Here is a 20428-nt window from a genome sequence, read left to right on the forward strand (position 1 = left end):
ATCCCTTTCTTTCTTTTTTTTCTGACTGATCGTTGTAGTTTATCACAACCCTCCTCCTCTGTCAGGCTAATCTGCTTCCCATGATTGGTTCTCTCTGTCTGACGCTTTGAACAACAAAGGTGGAGTCGAGAGAAAATGACATTAAATAAAACCCCATAATACAGGAGACAGGAAGGCAAAATAAAAAGGGAAAATATGGTGTTTATAATGCTTGGTGACTGTGTGGGATGGAGAAGGGGTACTGTGCAGCTACAAGCCTTTTACATGATATGGAAATTATATGATTAAACTATATGTTTAGAAAGTATGTTAACCATTTGGTTGCCAAAAATCTGCAACAGCCTTTGCAGACAGCAAGAGAGTTAAAAAAAATTGGATTATTAATAACCAAAGCTGTAGGCTGCAGTGTGTTGGCATGAAGGAGCAAAGAAAGGAAGTTTTTTTGGGATGCTGCTGGGAGGGAGAGAGAGACCAGCTGGAGCCTGTTGCAGGGCGATTGATGCAGGGAGCCCGGCTGATTGGAAGACAGCAAAGGCACGGAGAGCCATGGAGGCGGGGGAAGTACAAGCTCTCTGCGGGGACTGAGACTAGTCCACGCCCGGGGCCAGCGCTGCAGAGCTGGCCATCATTCAATCCGGAGAGGAGGAGGAGTAGATCGCGGAGCCGGAAAGAAGCAAAGTACCAAGGGCAGGGACTGATCCAAACCTCAAAATACGGTGAGTACCGTGAAACAGCCTCTACGCACAGCCATAAGGCTACATAACCAGAGCCGATTTCTCAACTTGTGAAACCCCCAAATATAATCGTGGAGAGAGCCCACTACAGCTCGGGAAAGCTACAGACAGATCGGTGGAGTAAAGTAACGACTCGGTGGGTCCTACCCAGAACCGCACAAAACGGCTGCCTCACCATTAGTGGACCCACTTTGTGCAGCGTGCAAGTCCCCCGGAGCAAGCGGCCCCCCTGCCGGGCTGTGCTGGGTGCAGCGGCGGGAGGAGGAGGAGGCGGCTCCCCGCGCTCTGTGTGCCCGCTGCTGCTGCAGAGCGGCTGGGCGGGGAGAAGGAGCAGGCAGCGCCCCCCCTCCCCCGGAGCTCGCCATTACCCAGGGGCTGCTGCAGCTGCTTTGTCTGCGAGATCCGTCCGGCTGAGTCTTTCTGGCAGCACCGCGCGTTCTTTACAGCCGCGGCGGGAGAGGTGAGTGACTCTGAATTTGGGGTGAGGAACCCGGGTAGTGTTAGAAACGTTACCCGCTGCCAAGCGAAAAGACAAGAAAAATAAAAACGTAACAAAACGCCCAATGGCTGGATACACCGTGTATGTAGGTTGCGAAGGAAATACGAAAAAATGGCTTCCAGCGAACTCACCTCCAGGCACCGGGTGTCCCTGGGTATCTATACCGACAACAAGCGCACCTCTCCGGTGTCGACGGGAGCCTCGCCCCGCTCCTCAAACAACCATATTTTTTTTAAAAAAAATGTTTTTAGTATCGTGTACATAATTATTTATTTTATATTTCATTTTTATATTTACGCGGATTTGTGTTTTTTGTTTTATCTTATTCTGTTTTTTTAAAATGTTTTTGTTTTGTGAGATTTTCATCGTACTGACATTTGTCTTTTTTCACCTACACTTCCCCATGATTTTTATTTTTACCGGGGCTCCCCGCAATCCGTACCCGGGTGTCGGCTCCTACAGCCCCCCTCAGTCATACGGTTCCCTCCCCTTGCCGGAGTCGGCTTGTTTTTCTCGGCTAGGCTGCTAGTTCCGCTCCGGAGCTGGTGAGGTCGCTCTCCCCCGTGTGTGCGACTCCTCCCCGCGGCCGGAAGGTGAGGCCGGGCAGCTGGTGTTTCCCCTGGGGGAGAGGTGAGCTGGCTACCCGGAGGAGTCAGGGGATGAAGCAGTGAGTAGGCTGGGTGTGCCCCAATATGTCTAACCGCGCCGCTGTCTGGTAGCAGAGCTGTTCATTTTGAGATCCACAAAAGAGGATGAGGGTGGTCACACCGGTACGCGCGGCTAGGCTTGCCCGGGTAAGGTGCGTGTGTGCCGGGGAAACGCGAGGGGGCGTCTCGGGATCCTAAGCCAGTCTTCCTAGCGGACACGTGCGCCTGTCTCAGACACGCGGACAAGCCGAATATGGTCTCCAAAAATCAGTGACCGAATGTTCTCCCTGCGTATTCCAGGCAGAAGTGGTTGAAACGAGGCGCTGTAAGTGAAAGGGCCCGGAATGGGTTTTTTATTCGTAATCTATTTTAAGGGCCGACTAAAACACGGACTGGAAACTAATTTGTCAGAGCCCGGGAACCAGTCTATTGTGACCAGGGGAAAGTGCACGGGCAAAGGAAGTGACTAAGACCGGTCGATTATGCCGAGCTGGTGATTTCGGTGTGAGATTTGAGGGTACCCGAGAATTGACATATGTGCGGCAATGTTTGAATTAACCCGTCATCTGTGAAGATCCCGCTACGCTTGGACGTATCTGCCCGAGTTCTGATAGCTGCTGTAACGGGCACGAGGGTTAGACGCGCGTGGTAAAATATTTCAATGTGTCTGGGTTCGGTTTTCCAGTCCCTCCTCACATCCCCGCCATGACTGAGTGCTCGATCCCGGGTTGCTGTGCTGCAGCGCGCTGATTACATCGTAGGCTGAGCTGTTTCTGAGCGTTGAGGGAATCCTGGCACTAGGGCACGCTGCAGGGAGCCGCTGTCCGGGGAGCTGTGACCTCGATCTGCCCTTGAGAGGGGGGCGCAACCCCGACCGTACAGTGTGGATACACTGTTGGAATTTGTTACCAGTTTATAGGATTTAAAGTTCATTTTGCGTGATTGCATGTGCAGAACAGCTTGGTAACAGTTGGTTGCTTAAAAAACATCGGCAGTTAATATACTCTAGCAGCAGCAAACGCATAACCAAAAAACGGACATCAGTTTTAAGCTAAATTCTCGTAACTCTAGATTACAATTAACAGTACTGTGTAGTTAGCACTTTTTCAATTAAAACCAAATACCAGGCATTCTAATGTGCATTACTAATTATGCCGTTTAACTCAAGCATGATTTTTAAGGCTGTCCCTAAACATTACATTCTGTATTTTTAAAAGGCACCGGCAAACACTACACACTAAAAGTTAAATATGATTAGTTTTAATGTAATTTTTAGAGCTGTAAAAATTGGCGTCATTTGAAATGCACAGGCTGCAACCCTTACTGTTGTGTGCTTTTATTGTAATATAGAGTAATCCATCATTGCTTTTTGGTTAAATCTTTTTTTTTTTAAAGTAGTAAAATAAATATATCTTCAAGATTTTTGAATCATGACTAAGTGGAATTTCTTTAACATTTTGTAAGATGTATTCTAACCACACATTGAGATGCAATTTTAGTTTTTGACCCCTAAAATATTAGCATTGTAGTGTTTTCTGTATAGGCTCCTCAATCTAGCTCTTAAAAGGTATGGATGGCTGTGGTATGTATGTATGTATATATAGTAAATGCACATATACCAATGTACAAGCTGTAGTGTTTTTACAATTTTATGTAGCATATTACGAAGGCAGTTGTGATATTATGTGTCTAGACCTAGCAGTCTTAAATTCTATTATCCAACTGTTTTAATTCCTAATGAAAACTGTTTGTCATTTTTTTTCCAAGCTACTATATCAATCTCTTTATGGATATTTCATCCTTCTAGAGAGTCTCCTAGAGCAGTGTTAAGATTCTGCTAAGCAGAGGATGAACGGAGAGGCAGGCGGTGTAACAAATAACAACAAAAACAACATGACAGCCCCTAAAGATCAAGGTGAGATCTTGCATACCACATTCTCTTTAGATAGATTCACTGCACTTCCATAGCCCAAGCCCTATCATATAGATACACTGTATTATTATCGGTTATTTGTAGAGCGCCAACAGGTTCCGCAGGCGGAATACAAGAAACATTTATAGGGATCAGACAGGTAGAGGGCCCTGCCAAGAGTCGCACTGTTGTAGTCAGCTCTTATGAAGGTGATCTACAAACAGCTGGACTCTTAGGCTTACATGCTAAGGGGGTTCAGGGGTTAGAATGGAGGAGAGGAAATGGTATAAAGAGAGGTTAGTGTAGGTTGTATGCATCCCTGAACAGTAGAGTCTTTAGGGAGCGCTTGAAGTTTTCAAAACTAGGGGAGAGTCTTGTGGAGCAAGGCAGAGAGTTCCACAAGATGGGAGCCAGTCTGGAGAAGTCCTGTAAGCGGGAGTGAGAGTAGGAGAGTAGGAGGTCATGAGCAGAGTGAAGGGGGCGGGAGGGAGAGTATCTGGAGACAAGGTCTGAGATATAGGGGGGAGCAGTGCAATTGAGGGCTTTGTATGTCAGTGAGAATTTTGTGTTTAATCCTGGAGGCAAGAGGAAGCCAGTGAAGGGATTGGCAGAGAGGTGCAGCAGATGAAGAGCAACGTGTAAGGAAGATGAGCCTCGCAGAGGCATTCATTATGGATTGTAAAGGAGCTAGGCGGCAGCTGGGGAGACCAGAGAGGACAGAGTTACAGTTATCGAGGCGGGAAAGGATGAGAGAGTGGATTAAAATATTGTGTAAGGAAATGTCTAATTTTAGAGATGTTTTTAAGGTGGAAGTGGCATGATTTAGCCAAGGACTGAATGTGGGGAGTGAAATAAATATTTGAGTCAAGTGTGACCCCAAGACATCGAGCATGTGGGGTAGGGGTAATGATGGAGTAACCATCTATGTCCTGTAGTATGTAGACGCTGGCATGGCAGATGGCAATGAGTAAATGGTCTGTTTTTAACCTCAACTTCTGACTTCTACAGATCAATGGTCCCAGGAAGACATGCTGACTCTCCTGGAGACTATGAAGGCCATCTTGCCAGGTCAAGACACCTCCAAGTTTAAGACCGCAGAATCACACATGGACTGGAACAAGCTGGCATTCAAAAACTACTCTGGATCTATGTGTCGCCAGAAATGGATCGAAATCTCTAATGAGGTAAGTTTACTCTGAGCAACTGGTTATAGCCTAGAGAGAGTGAATTATTAGTTTAAATCATATTGTCCAGCCAAATTCTGAGGCCACAATGTGTTGTGCTTCTTATGTTGCTAAACTTCTTAAAGTAATCACTCCTTATGGAATATATTTGTGTACTGAAGCAGAAAGTGTATTTCTTATATATACCATAACATCAGATATTGGGTTTGTTTTCCCTTTTTCCGTCTGTTTTTTTTATTTGTAGATGGCATGCAGCCATCCCTACATACCAGGTGGTTAATTGCCATGAAACAAGCTACTAAGCTGTTCGTTCCTGAGAGAGCGCTTCTCCTTCTGTATGTATTTGTAATATCACCTTAGGGAAGTCATCCTAAGGGTGATGGGGGAAACCAGACCTGGACTCCTTGCCCAATGTGCTTAGAGGAATATGGTTGCACCCACTGATGAGGCTCAAAAAAGGCTGAAATGATTGTCTGGTGTTGACTGACCTTGTTAGGCGGGATCAGTCTGATTTACTTTTGGAAGGTTCTCTATGAAATGCACAGTTGGGCTAAAAGAGGCTGCTCCCAGGTGTTTGATCGTCCTAGAACAAGCTGCTGAGCTGTTGTTCGTACCTGAGAGAGTGCTTCTCTTTATGTATGTAAATATATATATATATATATATATATATATATATGTGTGTGTGTATAATATATACCCTAGCCAGCATCATCTCAGTAAAATTATAAAATAAACCAACACAGTGATAGGATTCAGGGAAAAGGCATCCACAGGACACACACACAACGTAATCACAGATGTATTATTATATTTTATTTATGAAGCACCAACATATTCTGCAGCGCTGTCCATGGATACAATTCACTTAGATAAAACAATGAAGATAAAACAATGAGAAAAAACTTGTAGGAGACAGGACAACATTTACAAACACATACAGGAGGAATTGAGGGCCCTATTCCCGTGGGACAATCTAGAAGTGTAAGATGTATAGTAATTAATTTATTGCATAAATTGCTAGTCAAATGAAACGCAGATCATTACACCTTATCATGAAAAAAGAAAGAATAAAAAATGCTAGTGGCCACTAGAAAAAGGCTGGAGAGATCTGGCAGTCATGCATGCATAAAAAAGTGGACATGGGAATAGCATAACCAAAGTGCACAGTTCTAAGTTAATGCATGCAACAATCCAATATAGGTTATTGCATTTGCTATATAAGCTGGATATGAAAATTTGTTGTCAACCAAAATATCCTAAGTGTGCAAATCCCAACAGATCAAGTCATACTAATGTAGAGCAATTAATTTAAATGGTCATAATAATCCACATGAACTAAATGCATATTTAGCTGGTGAGAAAAAAATAAAAATATATATAATGTGTGTATATGTATGTATATATATATATGTATGTAATATATATATATATATATATATATATATATATATATATATATATATATATATATATTAGTCTAGTTGCCAGTATTTAGTTCCTTTTTATCACGAAAGACTAGACATAGGCAAATGTTTTGTCTAAATATTCATTTTTGCAAAATTACTATAACCTTTCCAAGTATTTAGTGTAACATTAACATTCAAATATTCTCAAAGACTTAAAGCTGTTGGAAGTTTAATTGTATTATTTTAATCTTAGCATTCCTGTTACAAAAACATTCACATGCCACCTTGTTCTGCTGGGGTAAACACAGGAATATGGGGCAATGTAGTTGCACCTGAAAATATGCTTGTGCACATTACTGGATTTGATAAGAATGATGCTAATGATCATGCATGTGATACTTCAGACAACAGGCATAAGTGAGGGTGCATGCTCCCACAGGTATAGAAAGACATCTTAGAGGCTGTATGGAGAGCTTGAATTTGCAAATTCTGATTACGTTTTGAGATACTTCATTATATACTATTCATTGCACACTAAGCAAACCGATTGCATATGGACACTTTGTTAATTCTGTAAGGGATAGTCTAAAATGCCCAAATTACAGTATACTAGAATCAGTCTGTGGGAGAAGACTTGTGGACTATGTTGCTTATATTTAGTATCAATACTCTATAATTCATTTCATTTAAGGTCAGGAAGTTTCGGACGCTGTCAGAGATAATCCAAGATGCAGAGGAGCACGTTAAAAACCCTTACAAGGGCAAGAAGCTTAAGGTAACAAACTATTAATAGTATTTGTTATATCTCAAGGTCTTCCTTATAAACCGTTTATGAATATTACATAGAAGTTAAGTTAATATCTACATTTTAAATTTTATAATAAGTTTCAGTAAATTGTGTAATGCTCAATAATATTTTTTGTTGTAGAACATTACCTTTTTTTTTCCTTACTAAAATTGCAGACTGTTTATTTTCCAAAAACATGGGTCTAAATGTCATCAGAAATTTGGCTGCTATTGATATTTGCTATAGTTTTGCTCTTTCCAGTTTTTGTATATATATTTGTCACAATTTGTCCTTTTTAAAATTAAAAAAGTCAATTAAAATAGTAATTAAATAATTGGATAATTTGTAAAGTGTTTTGATAATGACTATTAATCTAAGCTTTGGAAGTCAAGAAAAAAAGAGCAATACTTGAGAATGATTATAAAGAGCATTGTGCATTATTAAAGGAATAGTATTAAACTTTTGTGATTCATATAGAGCATGCAACTTGATTAAATGTTGATGCCAAATGGAGATGTGCAGTCGGATCCTTAGTAAGGATCCAAATGCAGAAGTAGGCTGCCGCTCGTGCCATTTGGATCTTTTCATAACCGGTTTAATTCTAGTGAAAGATTACCAAACTAATATCTGTGCAGATCCACATTTTAGTGTGGTGTTCTTTCACTAAAAATCAATCTGGCTACGAAAGGATCCGAATGGCATGAGTGGCCGCCTACTTATGCATTCGGGTCCTCACAAAGTATCCAAATGCACATTCCTAATACCTAATAAATTCACTATAGGTTTTCAATAGTTCTGACTGAAGGAATTTACTATTTATTATTATAATTAATTATGAACCTTTTTCTTAGCTAAAAGTGTTTTTCAAAGCTACTGTTGGTCCTTTAAAGGGACAGTAAACACCTTGTAATTAAAATCCATTTATAGAATAACGTATCATCATTTTTAAAACTAATTGGCATCTCGTTTGCTGTAATTGTTTTTCAATAGCCGAACTGCAGCCACCACTTGCCTTATTTGGAGGAGCGAATCTGGGCTTGGGTCTGCGGTTGTGGCAACTTTAATATTCTGATTTGTCCTTGCAGAAACACCCAGAATTTCCAAAAAAGCCGCTTACCCCATATTTCCGCTTCTTTATGGAAAAGAGGGCAAAATATGCAAAGCTGCACCCAGAGATGAGCAATTTGGACCTAACTAAGATACTTTCCAAGAAATACAAAGAGCTACCTGAGAAAAAGAAGGTAGGGAGTGTGTATGAATGAAGAGTAAATATGGATGGGTTGCAAGAAGCAAACATCACTGCAAATATTGGTGAAATGATCACTCAGCTGTCTATGTGGAAGCTGGAATATGTGGAGGAGGGGGTTTGGATGTTTTGAGATCACCTATACTTTAAAGGGACACTAAAGTCAAAATTGAACTTTCATATTTTAGACAGAGAAAAAACAACCTTTTTCCAGTTACTTACATTAACAGAATGTGCACAGAATTTTCATATGCACACATTCTGAAGCACCAGCTCTTACTGAGCATGTGCAACAGTTCACAGTATATACATATATGCTTTTTGTAATTGGCTGATGGCTGTCTATCACATGATACATGGGTCAGGTGAAAATGGAAGTCACTTTCAATCTTCTCATGAGAAAAAATAACTACTCATTTGAAATTCAGATTGTGTTCTTGCATCATCTTTTTATTTTGCATTTGTTGATTATGCCATTCTACTGTATTTAACAGTCTTTTAATTTCTGGTTTTCCTTTTAGTTGAAGTACATTCAAGATTTCCAGAGGGAAAAAGTTGATTTTGAGAGAAACCTGGCTCGATTTAGGTGAGACTGTATTTCTATTTGTGGAAATTCATGAGCTTGATGATTTTTTGTTTTTGTTCTTCCTTTCACTGTCTTTTGTGGATATTCCAGGGAAGAGCACCCCGATCTCATGCAAAACCCTAAGAAATCTGATGTTCCAGAGAAGCCTAAGACCCCTCAACAGTTGTGGTATAACCATGAGAGAAAAGTGTACCTTAAAGTTCGGCCAGATGTGAGTGCGACATTTGTACAAGCTTGTGAGAAATGTACACCTGTTTGTGTCACGATTGACCATATGGCACTAAGTGCTATATAAATGTTACAGAAATAGCAGGGTCTGTGTCTGGCAACACATTCATTTTCCCTCCATCTTACTAATTGCAGGCAAGTACAAAGGACGTGAAGGATGCACTGGGAAAGCAGTGGTCTCAACTGTCTGATAAAAAGCGTCTGAAATGGATCCACAAAGCCCTGGAGCAACGCAAACAATATGAGGTATGGACCTAGTTCCCCAGTTTGGCAGAAGCAAAATACAACTGATAGTTGAGTAACAGTTTGTAAGATATGTCAGTTTTTAAAAAGATGTTTTCATTACGAGTGAGTATGGTCGGTTACGATAGATGAATAACACTTCTTTTGTTATTTTAAAGATTGATTAAAGGGATAGTATACACCAATTTTCATATATCTGCATGTAATAGATACTTCTATAAAGAATAATATGCACGGATACTGATCTAAAAATCCAGTTTAAAACCTTCTAAAAACTTACTTAGAAGCTCCAAGTTTAGCAATGTTGATTAGATAAGCAGGAACACCCAGGGAAAGTGGCTAAATTGCAGACACCCCCTTCCCTGCACATGAAAAGAAAGATTATACAAACAGAAGCCAGCAGTAGACTGGAAAAGTGCGTCTACTTCTGACACTGTGGGGCTTGGTTAGGAGTCTGAAAATCTGCACAATGTTAAAAAAAAAAAAGCAAAACTAGACATTGTTAAAAAATTTGGTGTATAATGGCGCTTTTAATGTACTAGTTCTAGATTGCCAAATGGAGTCTTTACCTAGTATAACTGGGATCTCAAAATACTCACTTTGTGGCAATGCTGACTCACCATTCCTCCTCCATAGGGCGTTATGAGGGAGTACATGCAGAAGCACCCAGAGCTAAATATGACAGAAGAGGGATTAACACGTTCTACACTCACAAAAGCCGAGCGTCAGCTAAAGGACAAATTTGATGGTCGACCTACTAAACCCCCTCCGTAAGTTGCCTTATTATTGGGGAAGATGTAGAGTAATAGTTGACACTGCTACAATGCATGTAAAATCTGATTAAATATTATATCTTGGCGCAAGGCTCTAACAATGTTTTGCTATAATGGAAGACCCAAACACAGAGGTTGCCATCTAGTGTCAAAATTGTATGACTGAATGAATATGAAGACAATCTTAATCTAGTTTGTTTAGTGGTTATAAGGAGAACTTCCCCCAGTACACTGTAGACATAATGGTGAGCTTTTGAATGCAGTAAGTGTTATCTAGAGATTGAAAAAAATGTACACACTTATGAGCGATCTGTAAAAACATAAACACATTTTTTATTTTTTAGTGGTCAGGTAATTTGTTTTTGTATATATCTAATCTAAAAAAAATAGAGTAATAGATTATAAGAGTCTTCAAATAGTTTTAACATACATGAGGACATTTGGTGTAAAAGGCTCAGTAATAGAAAAAGCTGTGAACCGTGTAATGAAAAAGACGCTTGAGAGGCAGTTGTCAATTTAGAAAACTGATAAAAAAAAAAAAAATCTGTTAGGGCGGCAGTTAGACAATAGACTTGGTGACAAGAAGTTTGATACAGGAGAAGATGAGACTTCTAGATACAAATCTAGTGGAATAGAGTTTTCTCCACAGGCAGTTTCCAAACGTCCATTGTTGAAGAGGTCCATATAAGACTAGTGCTACAGTTTCTCTGGGTAAAAACAGGTCTAGCATGGAGTGACCCCATTCTTTTCCCACAGAAACAGCTACTCCATGTATTGTGCTGAGCTGATGGCCAACATGAAGGATGTTCCCAGCACAGAGCGCATGGTTCTGTGCAGTCAGCAGTGGAAGCTGCTTTCTCAGAAAGAAAAGGATGCTTACCACAAGAAGTGTGAGCAGGTGAGGTCATTGTCCTGACATCAGTATTTCTGATATTTTATAAAATTGAAAAAGTGAATATTTGGTATTTTATGTGTAATGAGAACTTTAGATAATCCAGCATATGTTTCTAGGTTCCTGGATCAGTTATGTGAGTTTTTTGTTTCTCTCATTTTTTTTTTTTCTTCAGAAAAAAAAAGAATATGAAGTGGAGCTCTTGCGTTTCCTTGAGGTGAGTCTAGTCCACCATCTACACTGATTTAGATATAATCTAGGTTCAGTGAATAGCCAGGATATGCTGTAATTTATGGCTTTGTAGCAGTATATTTCAAGAGACTGTAAATGTTTCTATCAGAGTCTTCCTGAAGAAGAACAGCAGAGGGTCCTGGCGGAAGAGAAAATGGTGGGAATGAACAAGAGAGCAGCCAACAGTGCAGCATCAAAACTCGCTGCCCAGGAAGCTGCAAAGGTAATGTTTGGTAAAATATTAGCAATGATACAATAAATATTTAACTTCTCTTTAGGTAGCTGCCAGCCCTGGTCTCCAACTCCAGATATTAAACAGGAAGCCTTTACAGGTATGTGACTTAAGCACTCTTCTCTAAAGGAACCTCTGTGTTCCTTTCCAGAGTTTCATTTGGAGAAGTACTTAAGGTAATGTTAGTGACATATTTCCTTCAAGAGTTCCCTCTGGGCACAAATGTGTGTTGAAGTGTGAGCCCTGTAATAGTATCCCAATAGCTATTTAAAGAGACACTGAACACAACCTTTTGATTTCCTTTATATTAAAGGGACATGGAACCCAAAAATGCAATATTATTTTATTATGGCACTACTGCTTGCCTATATCTATTTGTTTAACCCCCAAAAAGATGTTAAACACATAGCTTTGCATTACCACTCTGGAGATGAATTTAACTGAGCTTTTAGCTGTGATTAACCACTTTGAACACACAGGTCTATGTAAACAGTAGTGTAGTTAGAAAATGGCTCATTATAACATTGACTTTTAATTTCCCTTTGAGCATCCGCTATGCACAAACAAGCATTTTCTGTTATATTTCTTATCTATTTAAACCACTGTGATTTGTACATCGTATACACCAATGATTAACACAGAATTTCTGATGCTTGCATACAAACAAATGCTTTCAAAGCATTAAAATGTGTCATTTTGTTATCTGTGCACTGTACGTTTTGGTAATGGAATACACCTTGAAAAGCCTAGTGGACTTCATGCTCCCAGACTCCTTTGGTATGGCCAGAGACTTACTGTAGAGTTGCCATTTACGTATAATGTCTCAGAATCACTTTATTCTACATTCCAGCTCTCAAGTCTCACTAAGGGATGGGGATGTATATAAATTTTATTTCAAACTCCTTGATTTAGGCAAAAGGCAAATCTGGGCAGGCAGAGAAGAGAAAAGCAGCAGATGAAAGGGGCAAACTTCCAGAGACCCCAAAAACCGCTGAGGAAATCTGGCAACAGAGTGTGATTGGGGACTATTTGGCTCGATTTAAGGTGTGTTCAGATGGTTATTATAAAAGGAGGGGGGAGTTGAGGGGTTTTCTTGGGTTTAGAAAGAAAGAAGGCACTTATTGTATGTTGTCACCTGCCATTAGAATGACAGAGCAAAGGCATTGAAGTGCATGGAGTCTACCTGGCTAAATATGGAAAAGAAAGAAAAGATCATGTGGATCAAGAAGGCTGCTGAGGACCAGAAGCGCTATGAGGTAGCTTTGTGATACTAATGATTGCTGTCTAGTTATGAAATGCTACTGCAGTGCAAGTAACAGTCAGGTAGCCATATTGTTGTCAATGCAGTAAAGTTAAGCGGTTACTTTTGCTTGAGAGATATGTTACTGGCATTTGAATGTAACACTTTTCTTGTTTTTATTAAGAGAGAGCTGAGTGATATGAGGTCGGCGCCGGTCACTGCTCCACCTTTAAAGAAAATGAAGTTCCTGGGAGAGCCCAAAAAAGCACCCATGTGAGTGTCCAGAAGGTCCTACTTACTTTTTTAATTTGTTTCTACTCTGTTGTAACTTTTTTTTTTTTTTTTTAATTTTATTATTTAATTTATTTATTTTTTATTAAGGAATGGATATCAGAAATTTTCTCAGGAACTCCTCTCTAATGGGGAACTGAATCACCTACCCCTGAAAGAGCGCATGGTTGAGATTGGTAGTCGTTGGCAGAGGATCTCTCCAGCCCAAAAAGATTATTACAAGAAGCTAGCAGAGGAGCAACAAAGGATCTACCGATCACAATTAGAAACCTGGATGAAGGTGAGTCTGTTTGAAACATATTTTTTCAGTAATCCTCCATATAATTTTTAGTTTTGGTTTGCATTTCTCTCCTTGTTGCATAGTCCAGAACTGGTATGTGTTCACTCCTTGAGGAAAGACCTTTTCCTTAAAAGGATATTAAACCCAAAATGTTTTTCGTGATTCAGAACATGCAATTTTAACCCCTTAGTGACCAGATCACTTTTCAATTTTATGACCGTTTGGGACCAGGGCTATTTTTACATTTCTGCTGCGTTTGTGTTTAGCTGTAATTTTCCTCTTACTCATTTACTGTACCCACACCTATTATATACTGTTTTGCTCACCATTAAATGGATTTTCTAAAGATACCATTATTTTTATCATATCTTATAATTTACTATAAAAAAATCTAAAATATGATGAAAAAATGGAAAAAACACTTTTTCTAACTTTGAACCCCAAAATCTGGTACACATCTACAACCACCAAAAAACACCCATGCTAAATAGTTTCTATATTTTGTCCTGAGTTTAGAAATACCCAATGTTTACACGTTCTTTGCTTTTTTTTGCAAGTTATAGGGCAATAAGTACAAGTAGCACTCTATTTCCAATTCCCCCCCCCCCCCCAAAAAAAAAAAAAAAAAATATATATATATATATATATATATATATAAAATAATGAATAAAATGTAAATAGCGAGGTTTGAAGCTAATAAGATATAAAACAATTGATAGCTCCTCACTAACTAGCGCACTCCTAAAAATACCGATACACAGCTAGTTAAAAACTATAGTATACACCTAAAAGATACTAATACATAGCTTAATAAACCTATATCATACTTAAATGTAAGGAAATAATACAATGCAGTACACAATATTACACAACACAATTATGTATATAATAAAAGAATGGTATTGTATCAGCCAAAATATTTTTTGCAAACTTGCACAAGATAAAAATATCACTCTCTTTAAGAAATCTCACGTATCCGGAGTTCCTATTCGATCTTGATGTTAGAGGAGTTTTGTTTCAAATGGATGCACTATATTGGAGTCCGGCTGCTCTCAATGGCCTGACAGCCAAATCAGGTGGAACTTAAAATTCTACAAAAACAAAGGAAGAGAGCGCACAGAAGAACTCTAAGTGCAGTATGTTTATTACAAATTTGACATATAAAAGCTGTAGCCCCAATCTCTTTTGTAGAGCTACTCACAAGATATAACCTCAAACATGTGAGGTATGTAAACACAAATGAGCAAGCGGGATATACCCGAATCGGCGTCCTCACTGAAATATATATATATATATATATATATATATATATATATATATATATATATATATATATATATATATATATATATATATATATATATATATATATATATATATATATATATATATATATATATATATTATATATTATATATATTTTTTTTTTTTTTTTTTTTTTTTTTTTTTTTTAGTAGACAACCCAAAGTATTGATCAAGGCCCATTTTGGTATATTTCATGCCACCATTTCACCGCCAAATGCGATCAAATAAAAAAAATTGTTTACTTTTTCACAAACACTTTCATCAACTTTAGTTTTCTCACCGAAATTATTTACAAATTAGTTGTGCAATTATGGCACAAATGGTTGTAAATGTTTCTCTGGGATCCCTTTTTTTAGAAATAGCAGACATATATGGCTTTGGCATTGCTTTTTGGTAATTAGTAGGCCGCTAAATGCCGCTGCGTACCACACGTGTATTATGCCCAGCGGTTAAGGGATTAATTAGGGAGCTTTTAGGGTTAATTTTAGCTTTAGTGTAGTAGACACCCCAAAGTATTGATCTTGGCCCATTTTGGTATATTACATGCCACCGTTTAACCGCCAAATGCGATAAAATTTTTTCACAAACTTTAGGTTTCACACTGAAATTATTTACAAACAGCTTGTGCAATTATGGCACAAATGGTTGTATATGCTTCTCTTGGATCCCCTTTGTTCAGAAATAGCAGACATATATGGCTTTGGCATTGCTTTTTGTTAATTAGAAGGCCGATAAATGCTGCTGCGCACCACACGTCTATTATGTCCAACAGTGAAGGGGTTAATTAGGGAGCTTGTAGGGTTAATTTTAGCATTATTGTAGTGATCAGCCTCCCACCTGACGGATCCCACTCCCTGATCCCTCCCAAACAGTTCTCTTCCCTGCCATCTTAAGTACTTTTTTTTTTTTTTTTTTTTTTATATATATTCAGCTGTGATATATCTAACCCCCCCCCTAGCTACCTATTTGCCACCATCCTGGGTACTTTTATTTTTACCCAAGTTTAATTTTTTTTTATATTAAATAATCAATTTTTCTGTAGTGTACCCTGTACGTCCTTGGTCATAAAGGGGTTAAACAACTTTCTAATTTACTTCTATAATCAAATGATCTTTGGTCTCTTGGTATTGTCTGTTGAAAAGCAGGGATGTAAGCTCAGGAGTGAGCACATCAAGAGAACTATGTAGCAGCAGTTTTGCAATTGTTCATTTGCAAGATCCATAGATGGCAGCATGTAGTTCTCATGACAACTACCTAGGTATCCTTTCAACAAATAATACCATGGGAACAAAGCAAATTTGATTACAGAAGTAAATTGAAAACATTTTATAAAATTCTTTGGTCTGCCTGAATCCCAAAAGAACATTTTTGGGTTTCATACCCCTTTAAATAATGCTTAAAGAGATAGAAAAGTCAAAATTAAACTTGCAAGAATCAGAGCATGCAATTTTAAGACACTTTTTAAATCACTTCTATTTTCAAATGTGCTTTGTTCTTTTGGTATCCATTGTTGAAAATGAATATGCACATATCCTACACTAGTGGGAGCTAGCTGGTGATTGGTGCCTGCATACATTTGTCTCTTGTGATTGGATAACTAGATGTGTTCAGCTATCTGCCAGTAGTGCAATAATTATGTTCCTTCAGCAAAGACTAACACGAGATTGAAGTATATTTGATAATAAAAGCGAATTTGAAAGTTGTTTTAAAATTGTTCTATCCAAATCATGAATTACATTTTTGGGGTTTCCTGTCCCTTTAAAATGGCAATGTTTATCCTTTTTTGTTTTACAGAGTTTGTCATCTCAGGACCGGGCAGCGTATAAAGAGCAGACAACAACTGTAAGTGATACAGGACTTATTTGCCAGGTGGAAATTCACTGTGATAAAGCTCTGACATTATCTAAGTTCTTTATTTTCTTTCCTCCTTCAGAGGCGCAAGACCCCAGCAAAGGTCAAGGCACCTAGCCCAAAAGCCAAAGCAGTTGTACAGGCAAAATCTGTGAGTGTTAACAAACTAAGATAAGATCTTAACGGTTATTTATTTTCTTATTTTAGTTTTTGATTAGTATAAAATAAGGTTTTTTAAAAATCAAAAAATATATATATATATTTTTTCTTCTCCCTGATGCGGGTCTTTTGTTTAGGAGGAGGAGGAGGATGATGATGAGGATGAAGACGACGAAGATGACGACGATGAGGATGAAGATGACGACGATGAGGAAGAGGAGGATGATGATGAAGATAAGGACTCCTCTGATGGAGACTCGTCTGATTCCAGCAGTGAAGAGGATAGTGAAGATGGAGAGGAGGTGAGCAGGAACTTCCATATTTGTTAAATTAGTGAGACTGGTGCTAGACTTTTCAATAACCTGGGTATTCCTCCCCCCCACCTCCTACAGAATGAAGAAGAGGAAGATGAAGATGATGACGACAATGAGTCAGGATCCAGCTCTTCTTCCTCTTCCTCTGCAGACTCATCTGACTCAGACTCCAACTGAATGGCGTGGCAACTGAGGAGTGTGTAGAATATGAGGAGGGGGGCATGACATGTTTCACCCCTTCAGTGCTCTTGGGGTCTTAACAGGATGTTGTGGGGCAAGATCTGGATCCATGGCATCCTGTGGGATCAGTTTATGTATGGAGTCAAGCTGTTAGAGGGCAGGTGATGGCACTTTTATCTGTTCCTTCCCTACCTGCTTTGTAACATTGTGTTATTATTCTAATGTTTCTGGCGCCATAGTTTAGTTTTTATGAATACCATGCTTTGTCCTCTTTCCATCTTCTGAGCTCTTTGCACTGTCAACAACCTAGTTCTCTTGCTTGTTTTGATAACTATTTTGTTTTCTTCCTGCTTGCAGTCTCTCCATTCCTCCTTTTTTTTTCTTTCTTTCCTCCTTTTTATTTATTTTCTCCATGTTTGAGCAGATTTAGTGAACAGCAAGGAATACAGGGCAAAGAGGAACATACTGCCTGTAACTATCTCAGAAGCCCTCAAAGGGAAAACAATAACCCTAAATGTAATATATAAGTAGGGTGATGTTTTGGATGGAGGGTTTGTCTAACCGTTTTAGACACTGACATTTGTTGTAACAGGAATGGACTGGACAAAATTATAAACGTCCCACATCCCCCCTCCCATATATATATAAATATATATATATATATATATATATATATATATATATATATATATATATATATATATATATTGTATGTATATGCGTTTTTTGTTTTGTTTTTTTGCTTGTATCTAAAGCATTGTTGTATTTTAGCTTAATTATTTTAGTATATATCATGATTTTTTTTTTTTGTTTTTTTTTTTTTTTGTTTCTGTTTTAGAAATTATTTTTTTTCCCAAACTTTCCTTTTTGGGGAGGTGGGGATATCTAGATTCTTACAGTGTGTTGTGATCACACAGTGAGAGGTAAACCCTTTAGTGCATTTTTAGCACTTTCAAAAATACAGGATTTGAGCTGCATTACAAAAAAAATGAAAAGAAAAATTTCCTGTATCTACACGATATTTAAAACACATGCGCTTTTTTTGTAGATTAAATCTGAAAATAAATAAAAAAAAAAAAAAAACAACAATTTAAAGATGGTGTTTTTGTAACAGTTGTGTTTTGGTTTACTGTGGGTTGTTTAATTATGACATACCTTATTGTTTTTGTATAAAAAAAAAAGAACGAGAGCAGTTTTTTTTTTCTTTTGTTCTTAGATAAAATAATAATAATAAAAAAAAAATATAATAAGGTGCTGGGAGTTGATTTATTGGTTAATGAGACAATTTTGCTTGTGTTTTAATATCTTTGTTTCAGAATAATCCTCTATCATAAATCCTAAAGTAAGTCTAGTTCCTAGTAGTAAGAGGCCCCTAGAAGAACAACATTTTGCGATCTGCAATGTCAGAAAATGCAGCATGCCTGCAGAAAGAACGGGAACAATGTCAGAAAATGCAGCATGCCTGCAGAAAGAACGGGAACAATGTCAGAAAATGCAGCATGCCTGCAGAAAGAACGGGAACAATGTCAAATTGGTGATTCTGCCTGCACTTTTCCTTTCTACCTTTAGATGTCACTGTCCCCTTGTAGCTAAATGTAAATATTTACTGCCCTCCTCTCTTCTCCTGAGCACACCTGTGTGGTACAGGGTAATAGCAAAAAAAGGAAAATTAGTGCAGCAGAGAAGGTAATGTATACAGTGTGGTTCAGCATTCATGAATGCAGCTAGTAAACTGTTGCTTTCTTGATTGCCCTCATTCAGCCATTGCTTTTAAGGGTCGATACACATAGCAAGGGAGAGTAAAATGGAGACTATTTATTTGTATGGTGCTTAGATTGCCATCATATCTGTCTTCACAGAGCAGCCTTTATTTCACTTGAACCTTTAGGGAAGCATAGCTTGTGTAGTGGATCAGGAGGAGCAAAACTCCTGCACTCAGAGGAAAGAGATTGCGTCCTAGCCACTAGCACAACAGAGGCAGCATGTAGGTGCATGCTTGAGACTCCAGACCTACATAAAAGCTGCTGGCAGAAGTGTTTCATCTGAGGCCAAACTAATATCTAGACTTAAAAGGATAGTCTACTTGATTAATTTTTTTTATTGTTTTAAAAAGATCGATAACGTCTTCTTTTACTACCTATTCCCCTGTTTCTAGTCCCCTATTATCTCCATGCTTTTTATTAGCTTTTTACAGCCAGACAGTGCTAGTTTGTGTGCCATATATAATATTGTGCCCACTCCTGTGGAAGTATGCAGGAACCAGCACGTATTGGCTAAAATGCAAGTTTAAAAATGGAACTGAGATAAGGGGGCAGTCTGTAGAGGCTTAGATACAAGGTAATCACAGAGGTAAAAAGTATATTAAAGGGACAGTCAACACCAGAATTTTTGTTTTTTTAAAAGATAGATAATCCCTTAATTACCTATTCCCCAGTTTTGCATAACCAACACAGTTATAATAATACACGTTGTTCCTCTGTAATTACCTTGTATCTAAGCCTCTGCAGACTGCCCCCTTATTTCAGTTCTTTTGACAGACTTACATTTTAGCCAATCAGTGCTCACTCCTTGGTAAATTCACGTGCATGAGCTCAATGTTATCTATATTAAACACATGAACTAATGCCTTCTAGTGGTGGAAAACTGTCAAAATGCATTTAGATTAGAGGCTGCCTTCAAGGTCTAATAAATTAGCATATGAACCTCCCCTAGGTTTAGCTTTCAACTAAGAATACAAAGAGAACAAAGCAAATTTGGTGATAAAATTAAATTGGAAAGATGTTTAAAATGACTTGCCCTATTTGAATCATGAAAGTTTTTTTTGGACTTGACTGTCCCTTTAATATCACAGTATTGGGTATGCAAAACTGGGGAATTATCTATCATTTTAAACTACCAATTTTACAAGTAGACTGTCCTTTTTAAAGTCAGCCCTTGGTTTGTGTTCAGGTCTGAGTGCTGTAAATGTGGGCTCGGTTCTTTGAGACTGTGGCAGTTTGTGTGTGTGTGCACACACTCTTCAGGGTTTGTGTTAGTCTGTACATGTAGTTTGTACTTTGAAGCACTGCTTCACATCAGGCTTTTTCAACTCTGCCTCCTAGCTTTTCACAGTCTGCAAAGCTGTGACTCTTGAATGTAAGAAATCCTCGTGAGTAATGCACTTGTTTATTTTTTTTTATTTTTTTAAAGTGTTTATTTATTATTAACG

At 38.4% G+C, this 20428-nt stretch overlaps 1 protein-coding gene across 5 annotated transcripts; it reads left to right on the plus strand.

Moving 5' to 3' along the window:
- The first annotated feature begins 283 nt into the window (after positions 1 to 283).
- UBTF (upstream binding transcription factor) lies at positions 284 to 18470 on the plus strand. Of its 5 annotated transcripts, none has more exons than XM_053700017.1 (20): positions 284 to 716; positions 3688 to 3795; positions 4801 to 4976; positions 7074 to 7157; positions 8255 to 8410; positions 8937 to 9001; positions 9092 to 9212; positions 9365 to 9475; positions 10109 to 10242; positions 11002 to 11143; positions 11313 to 11354; positions 11478 to 11591; positions 12513 to 12644; positions 12746 to 12856; positions 13025 to 13113; positions 13222 to 13411; positions 16511 to 16558; positions 16650 to 16718; positions 16864 to 17028; positions 17119 to 18470. In XM_053700017.1, exons 2-20 carry the CDS (start codon positions 3729 to 3731, stop codon positions 17215 to 17217), a joined length of 2115 nt encoding a protein of 704 aa, XP_053555992.1. In that variant the 5' UTR covers positions 284 to 716; positions 3688 to 3728; the 3' UTR covers positions 17218 to 18470. The 5 variants fall into 5 exon arrangements, with proteins under 5 accessions (XP_053555992.1, XP_053555988.1, XP_053556004.1 ...); XM_053700013.1 differs by lacking the exon at positions 284 to 716 and adding an exon at positions 1041 to 1194; XM_053700029.1 differs by lacking the exon at positions 284 to 716 and adding an exon at positions 1845 to 1863.
- The last annotated feature ends 1958 nt before the right edge of the window (positions 18471 to 20428 follow it).

This window comes from Bombina bombina, chromosome 1, assembly GCF_027579735.1.
Source record: "Bombina bombina isolate aBomBom1 chromosome 1, aBomBom1.pri, whole genome shotgun sequence".
Taxonomy (NCBI): Eukaryota; Metazoa; Chordata; class Amphibia; order Anura; family Bombinatoridae; genus Bombina; species Bombina bombina.

Excerpts from the sequence above, each read along its gene's own strand:
- UBTF (XM_053700017.1), top strand. The coding sequence starts at position 3,729 with ATGAACGGAGAGGCAGGCGGTGTAACAAATAACAACAAAAACAACATG. Across the intron at positions 9,213-9,364 it reads ACCTTAAAGTTCGGCCAGAT|GCAAGTACAAAGGACGTGAA; the intron begins GTGAGTGCGACA and ends TACTAATTGCAG. Across the intron at positions 9,476-10,108 it reads AGCAACGCAAACAATATGAG|GGCGTTATGAGGGAGTACAT; the intron begins GTATGGACCTAG and ends CCTCCTCCATAG.